This window comes from Grammomys surdaster, unplaced genomic scaffold (assembly GCF_004785775.1).
Source record: "Grammomys surdaster isolate TR1022 unplaced genomic scaffold, NIH_TR_1.0 164, whole genome shotgun sequence".
NCBI classification, from domain to species: Eukaryota; Metazoa; Chordata; class Mammalia; order Rodentia; family Muridae; genus Grammomys; species Grammomys surdaster.
In genome coordinates, this window is record NW_021604612.1 from 2,739,402 (window position 1) to 2,747,692 (window position 8,291).

General features: G+C 53.5%; 1 protein-coding gene across 2 annotated transcripts in view; it reads left to right on the plus strand.

The window, feature by feature from the left end:
* Positions 1 to 791: 791 nt before the first annotated feature.
* The window catches only part of Ankrd13a (ankyrin repeat domain 13A), a 33,170-nt gene continuing 25,670 nt past the window's right edge, over positions 792 to 8,291 (plus strand). Inside the window, exon 1 of one of the 2 annotated variants that reach the window (XM_028765380.1) lies at positions 792 to 996. In XM_028765380.1, the coding sequence (XP_028621213.1) occupies positions 901 to 996 (96 nt within the window). In that variant the 5' untranslated portion in view covers positions 792 to 900. The remainder of the gene's footprint in view (positions 997 to 8,291) is intronic. The other variant, XM_028765379.1, reaches the window with a different exon arrangement.

Below are 8,291 nucleotides of genomic sequence, written 5' to 3' on the forward strand. Positions count from 1 at the left end.
TTCTCCTCCAGGGGAACAACTGTCTCTGTCTGGAGACAGTTTGGGGGGATAGTGAATACTGATGGCATTGAACGCCATCCTAACTTACAAAGCATCGGATGACTTCCGCGCACAGAACCACCCAGTTCAAACATTAGAAAGTTTAAAAGCCCACAGACACAACTATCCCGCTATCATGAGGGTATCTGGTGCCACCTGTCCAGGTTCCAGTTCGCCGGTGAAAACGATTTCCTGTTGCCCACTTCCAAAATGGTTTCTGACCAATCGTGGAAGGCAGCGGAGGGAGGCTCCAGCCGGATGGTTTGGTCCAAGCCTGCGCGTTCACCCCCCGGGCTGCAGAACCGATGGAAGAGGCCCAATTGTGGAGCGCACCACTGGAGGAGGCTGGGCAGGGGGCGATAGTCGGGGGGCACGCATCGTGGGTTTTGCGCGTGGAGATCTCGAGCTTCCCGAGGGCCTTACTGTTCCACAGAACGTTGGTTGTCGTGTATCTCCGCGTGGAGGCGCGACGGGGCGACATGGAGCTGGGCTCGGGCCGATCGAGGGGCCACGTCCCCCGCCGCGGCGCGCGATGGAACGCCCCGCGCACTTCCCTGTTCGGAGCGGTTCGGCCGGCAGCAGTCGGTTCCCGAGCTGTCAGCGCGGGCGCGAGCGCGCGGGGCGCGGGGTGGGCGCGGCCGAGCGGGTCCCCGAGCCGGTCCCCAGCCCGGCCCGCGACCCCGGGCCTCCCGCGCTGCCCGCTCCGGACTCGGAGATCCTTGTCGCCCGCTGCGCTCCGCACTCGCCCGCTCGCCGCCCTCCTCCCCTCGCTCCCCAGCCGGTCGGGCGGGCCCCCGAGACCCCATCGGGTCCAGGCTGGTGGCAGGCGGGCGGTCAGGCCCGGGTGGCGGCCTCCTCGCCATGTCCTCGGCCCGCGACACCAGCAGTCGCTTCCCGTTGCACCTCCTGGTCTGGAACAACGACTACCGGCAGCTGGAGAAGGAGCTGCGGGGCCAGGTGAGGTGCGCCGCGCGGAGTCGGGGTCCGTTCGCCTCCCGAACCCCGGGATCCATCGAGCGCTTACCGTAGACCGGGCCCGGTGCCGGAGGCTTTTGGTCCATCCTTCCTTTTCTGATATCACTAGGAATGAGTGCTTATTATTCCATTTCACAGGGAAGGAAACTGAGACCCCGAAGCCTACTTGCCTTGCGCAAAACGCAAGGCCACCGGGCTAATGAGGACCACGTTGGGATCTTTTATCCCAGGCCGGCTGATCCCAGAATTCACCTTTAAGCTTTATGGCCTCGAAGACGGAAGAGCGACACACATACACACACACACCCCTTACTCCACCCGCCCTGGTGCTGGGGAAGAGCTTGGTTGGCTTCGGTAGCTCGGTTCTAACTCTCTTGTGACCTTGGGCAAAGCAGTTATGTTCCGGGGCCCACTTTTCCTTACCCATAGAATGAGGATGTAGGCAGTGACGACGGAAAACCCAGGACTTGTCTAAACTGATGGGCCTGGGCCTGGGCCTCGGCCTTGGTATCAATGTTTTAACGAGCTCCCCGGGGTGGTTGGTTTAAGTTTGATAATCTCCGTTGATCAGACGCCTTAGGACCTCCCCGTTCTGAAACGCTGAGGTTTGTTTGTTTGTTTTGTTTTTAAATATTGACACCTCTCTAAATCAGTGGTTCTCAACTGGAGATGATAGTGAACACTTGGCAGTGCAAGGAGATGTTTTTGAGTTGTCGTGACTTGGGAGGTGGGTGCAAGCCAGGCAGTGGTGGCCTACGCCTTTAATCCCAGCACTTGGGAGGCAGAGGCAGGCAGATTTCTGAGTTCGAGGCCAGCCTGGTCTACAGAGTGAGTTCCAGGACAGCTCGGGCTATAAAGAGAAACCCTGTCTCGAAAAACCAAAAAAAAAAAAAAAAAAAAAGAAGTGGGTGCTGTTGGGTGGAGGCCAGGGACACCCCCCCACCACTGTGCCCTACAGTGTTCAAGGCAGCCACCCAACCACCCACAGCAGGGTGTCTGACTCCAAATGCTCGTAGGGCCTTGGTTGAGAATCTTTGCGTTATGTGTTTGTGTGGGCTTCTTGGTTTTTCTTTGTTTTTGCTTGAGACAGGGTGTCACTGTGTAGCCCCTCTGAGCCTGGAATTCACTATGTAGCCCAGGCTGGCTCCCTAACTTGGGGGAGAGGTAGCCTCCTGAAGGCGGAGCCACCCACCTGGACTGAGACACCTGGCACTAATGGCACTGTGGTCATTTCATTAGGCACGGGCACCCCGAGTTGCTCTCTAACCTGTAGCAAATGAGATAAGGATATGTAATTACTCCCGAAATCCGCCATAATTGTTAACTGTTGGCTTCATTCATCTTAGCCAGAGTGTCAGCGACTTGCTTTTGAATGATTCAAGGCTGACTCAGTAACTGTTGAGAACCCTTGGTTCTTTTGATTGATAAACGTTGGGCCAGCTCCATGTTGCACTGTTGGGACAGTTCAACTCAGTGTTGGTTTGCAGCTTGCCATATGTACTTTTAGTTGTACAGGCACCATGGGGAGTCAGAAATCACATTTTAAAAAAGGATTCCACTGGGCGGTGGTGGCGCACGCCTTTGATCTCAGCACTTGGGAGGCAGAGGCAGGTGGATTTCTGAGTTCGAGGCCACCCTGGTCTACAGAGTGAGTTCCGGGACAGCCAGGGCTACACAGAGAAACCCTGTCTCGAAAAACCAAAAAAAAAAAAAAGATTCCATAGTGGGCATGGCGGTGTACACCAGTGACCCAAGGCACCCAGGAAGTTGAAGCAGGAAGATTGGGAGTTGTAGGCTAGCCTGGTCAACTTGGCGAGCATCTGTCTGAAAATAAATACGAAAAGGGTGAGACTGTGTGCGGCTCAGCAGCCCAACACTTGTCTGTTGTGTGGGAGACCCTGGGTTTCATCCTCAGGTATGTGTGTGTGGGGGTCCAGACAGAAGAAGGTTTTGTAAGAGTTGTTGTTTTTAGTGAGATGACACAGTAACTACTTAGGATTTAAAGAGGTATGACACATGCCTCCAGAGAGGATGATTCACTGCCAGCCATCCCAGCGTACCTGCTGATAGAACTCTTTCTATCACACACAGCTCAGAGGCCTTCTCTAGAATTTGGGAAGTAAGCTCTTGTGCCTATCCCCAAGCCCCATTCTGGACATTTCAAGAAGTAACCGGTTTTGACTGGATGTGGTAGCCCACACCTGTCATCCAGGCTGAGGCAGGAGAATGACAAGTTCAAGACCAGTCTGGGCAAGTTTGACTCTGTCTCAAAATAAAAATTAAAAAAAAATGCAGAAAAAGGAGTTGAAGAATGTATACAGCTCAGGGCTAGGATGCGGAAGGGCTCCGGGCTCCGGGCTCTGGGCTCGGTGCCGATTCTGCTATAGACAGTGGTTCGAAGCTCATACACTGTTGAAAGTACAGAGAGTGGCGAGATTAAATCCCATTGGATAGGAAGGTTTGTTATCATCAAACCACGGGCTTCAGGCCTGAGTTTTGAAAGCAGCCTTTCTCCTCACTGAGGAGGGAAGAGCTGTCTTCAAAAGTAAGAGGCACGGGCCGGGCGGTGGTGGCGCACGCCTTTAATCCCAGCACTTGGGAGGCAGAGGCAGGCGGATTTCTGAGTTCGAGAGTTCGAGGCTAGCCTGGTCTACACAGTGAGTTCCAGGACAGCCAGGGCTACTCAGAGAAACCCTGTCTCGAAAAACCAAAAAAAAAAAAAAAAGTAAGAGGCACGTGTTGGTCACGATCTTCAGCTGTGAGCGAGTCACCATTTCCTGAACATCGGGATAAAGGTACCCATGGACGTCCTGTCTTTTGACCCCGACAAACCTTAAGGACGTTTGGAATTAAAATTTGGGAATGAAAATCTTTTATTTTGGTTTTGAGACAGGGTGTCACTGGGTCGATCTAGGTGGCCTGAAAGTCATCTGTGTAGCCCAGGCTGGCCTCAAGTCCTCTCAGTGGTCCTCCGTTCTCAGCCTCCCCTGTCGTGGGCTCACAGGCCTAGCAGGGCTTGGGAATTAAGGCCTTGCAGCAGGTTATTCTATGGGAGAAAAACGTAAGGTCATTGCTGCCCTTGACTTCAAGGCTGAGAGAGAATGCTCGCTCGCCCTTGCCGGTCCTCTCTGGTCCTCTGGTTTTTGACACTGCCCTAATTTAACACAATGGGTCCCTTGACAGTGTAGCACTTGTGTCTAGAGAGGAGACCTTGACGCGGACATCTTGGCAGTCGTAACCACACAGTCAAACTTCAGCAGGGACGGAGCAGCTGCGTAGGGCCTCCTTCTGTGCTGCCCCGGTTATGAAACTGTTCACTGTTCTGAATAAGGGGGCATCTTGGACTTTCATTTTGTACGAGTCCCTTTAAATCACACGACCGGTTTAGGGGGGACAAGATAATTTATTGCTAGAACACCCTTAAGAAGCACGCAGGAAGTGTGTGCTCATCCAGATAACCTATTGGTTAAGAAGTAACCTGCTTCCTCTTGGACCAGGAGGCAGTGGGGTCTAATGGTCAGCGCTAGTGCTGGCTAAGCTGTGTGTCTGGGCATGTGACTTGCCCTTGGTTGAAGGATTACCTGTGAATGTGGGTGGTCTGGAACTTAACTATGTAGTCTAGGCCGGGCTTGAACTCATGGCTTTCCTCCCGCCTCGGTCAGTCTTCTGAATGCTGGAATTAAAAGACGGTATGGCCAGCTTCTGCTAAATATTTTTTCTTATGAAATCTTAGGGTTTGTTTGTTTGTTTGTTTAGATTTAAATTGTGCATGTGTGTGTGCGTGTACGTGTGTGTGTGTGTGAGTGTGACAGTCCATCTCATGGGTCTCTGAGATCTTTGATTTGGTTCTGCTAACTCTCTGAGGTAGGTGCCGTTGTGCTTCCTGTCCTAGAGATCTGAGGAGCAGCTCACTCGTATGCTTAGCTTGGGCCTGAGCCATTCTTTGAAACTGGAAAAGAGCTTCATGCTCTGTCTGAATCTTGTCTCTTCTCTCCTTCCTTCTCTCCTCATCTCCCCTCCTCTCTCTGGAGAGAAAGACAAATAGAAGAGAAATAAAAAGCAAAATTTTGTACTTTCATTTATTTTTTTCTTGGTATGCGTTTGTGTTTGTGTGTGTGTGGTTGTGTTCGTGGTTGTGCTTGGCTGTGAGGATGCAGGGGAGACCAGGGGTTGATGTTGGGGGGTGTCTCCCTCAGTCATTTCTCTACCTTATTTTTTCAGACAAGGTTTATCAAGCTGGGCGGTGGTGGCGCACACCTTTAATCCCAGCACTTGGGAGGCAGAGGCAGGCGGATTTCTGAGTTGGAGGCCAGCCTGGTCTACAGAGTGAGTTCCAGGACAGCCAGGGCTACACAGAGAAACCCTGTCTCGAAAAACCAAAAAAAAAAAAAAAAAAGAGAGAGACAAGGTTTATCACTGGACCTGGAGCTCACGCTTGCCCCTAGAGTAGCCGGCCATCTCACCCCCAGGATGCTCCTGTCTCTGTGTCCCTAGTGCTGGGGTGACAGGTGAGCGTCATGACTGGCTTTTAACATGGGCACTGGGCGTCTGACTTCCGTGGCTGGTGCAAGCACACTAAGGCCCCTTCCCGGCCCCTGCTTTGTGTGTGGTCTTATTTTGAGATAAGCTTTCAACGGGTAGCCCCTGCTGCCGTCCGCAGAAGGAGTGTGCCACCACTCTTGGCTAGGAATTAAAACCAGCTGTCCCAGGCTAGCCTCAGACCTGTCTTCTTAGCCTCTCCTCATCATTCAGAGAGCCTCTACTTCAGGGGAGCGAAGGACCGCTGTAGACCGAGCTTCTGGCCTACAGCAAATGGACGAAATGCCGCCAGGCAGCGTGAGCGCTCCCGAACCCGGGGATTTAGCCGTTTTACTCATCACCTGGTATTTCTACAGGAGTTGGGAGTTGGCTGCAAAATTAGAAACGAAGAATCCCTCCCTGCCTTCTCAACAGTAAAGCCACCTTTGGCCTTGCTGTGTCTTTGCCACTGAGTGTCGGCCGCCGGCCCCTCAGTCTTCCCATCTCACGAGTGGGCGCGCTAGGATTCTGTTTTGTTCCTGGACCGATTGCAGAGTTTATCCAGACCACGACACTCAACCCTTGTCAGCTTCAAGTGTGCCTGGGAGCCGTCGGTGGTGTGACTTGGCCGACTGTGGGAGTGTTTCAGCCACTTACTGGATGGAGTGCCTCTTAACCCACGGCTCTGATGTTCAGTGGGGCTTTGAAGTTGAAGGTGTCCGCGTTCCCGTTGTCATCTGGCCAACGCCATTGGCCTCACACTGACACTGGGGAGTGAATGAACTCTTACGGAGAAGACGGGCAACCAGTGGGTCTGAGCATAAGGAGTGCTGGGACCTGTGGGGGGGAGGGGTGGCAGGCAGGGAGCACTGGGACAGGTGGGGGTAGCAGGCAGGGAACACTGGATTGGTGGGCGTGGCAGGCAGGGAGCACTGGATTGATGGAGGATGGTAGACAGGGAGCACTGTGACTGGGGGTGGCAGGCAGGGAGCACTGGGAGCAGTGGAGGGTGACAATCCACTCTTTCCTGAAGCCAGCAGTGCAAGCACAGCAGCCAGGAAGGAGAGAGAACGTCCCACACTGCAGGAGCCCCTGGAGCCTGAAGGAAGCCTGCAGCAGGCAGGAGAGGTCTCTGGGCACACATTTTAGTCAGTGCCCTTTGCCTGAAGGCCTGTGGTGAGCCATCCGAGATGAAGCCCCTGGAGGCTCTCTCTGGTGCTCCTCCTTGGTCATCAGGAAGTCAAGCTCACAAAGCCACCTAGGGTTTTCCTGTCTGACCTGAGGCAGAAGCCACAGTCCCAGAGGCCCAGGGCTGTCTGATCGAGGAGGAGAGAAGACAGTGGGTGTCTTCCATCCTTCTATCGAAGGCCTCAGAGGGAGCGATTGCCATGTGCTAGGGCCTTACGAATTTGTGGAAGCTACTGAGGAAGCTGGAGTCAGCCAGCGCTCAGGTTGTCTGCAGCCTGCCCCTCAAAGACCGGCTCTGGAAGGTGGCAGGGTGGTAAAGAAGGCCTTTGTGCAAGAGCAGCGGAGTTAGCAAGCAGGAAGGAGGTGCGTGCAGTCTTACCCCCTGGCTTCGTTCGAGACTCCAACGGGGAAGAGGCACTTTTAACGTGATCCAGCTCCTCGTGGCAGAGGAATCGGGAGTCAAGCTAGCAAGGATCGGGGTTCGTTGAATTCTGAGGTCCTGTGCTTTCCGAGCTCTGTTAGCTGGCAGTGCCGAGCCCGCCCGCAACTCGCGGAGTTGTGCAAACCTCTCAGGAAGAGCGACGGCTCGGAGCCTGCACCCCGTGGGCGGATGCTCACCGAGGCGGATGCTCACCGGCGCCAGGTGAGGCCCTTCCCCTATGAGGAGGGTGACTGCAGTGCTCATTTTTTCAGGCGAGCAAACCCAAGCCCAGGAGAACTGAAGCAACGGTAAAGCAGTCCATAGATCGCCTACAGACGGTGCTTACGGGAGCTCGCCCCGGCCACCACGACTGGCCGCGATACTGGACCATAACCCGCCGGGAATGTGAACCAAATTAACGCCGTCCTCATTTTAGTTGCTGCTATCACGATATTTTGTCACGGCAACAGAAAGTAGCTAACCCACTCTCCGTTTAAAGTGGCCTAGCCCACGGTGTCAGTACGTCCACTGTCAGTTCCATGCATTTCCATCATCCTAACAAGAGCCTCATTCTGTACTCCCGCCCACCCCCCATCATCTGATGGGGAACTTGCGAAATGCCACACGTCACCTGTGCCACCGTCTCTGCCATCAAGCAGTGGCTTGGTCTGTTTGCCTCAACTTGGCTATTTCTGGCAAGATCCAAAGCTTGGCTTTTGTTCTTAACCTGTTAACACTTGAAATTCGAAGAAAAAAAAGAAAAGAAAAATTTTCAATTTTTTTATATATACACGAGTACATTGTTGCTGTCTTCAAACACACCAGAAGAAGGCATCGGATTCCATTACAAATGAGCCACCATGTGGTTGCTGGGAATTGAACTGAGGACCTCTGGATGAGCAGTCAGTGCTCCTAACCACTGAGCCATCTCTCCAGCCCTCAATCATTTTTAAATAAAGAAGGAAAACATGCCAGCCAGTGGTGGCGCACGCCTTTAATCCCAGCACTTGGGAGGCAGAGGCAGGTGGATTTCTGAGTTCGAGGCCAGCCTGGTCTACAGAGTGAGTTCCAGGACAGCCAGGACTACACAGAGAAACCCTGTCTCAAAAAACTGAAAAAAGAAAGAAAGAAAGAAATGTGGAAAGAATCC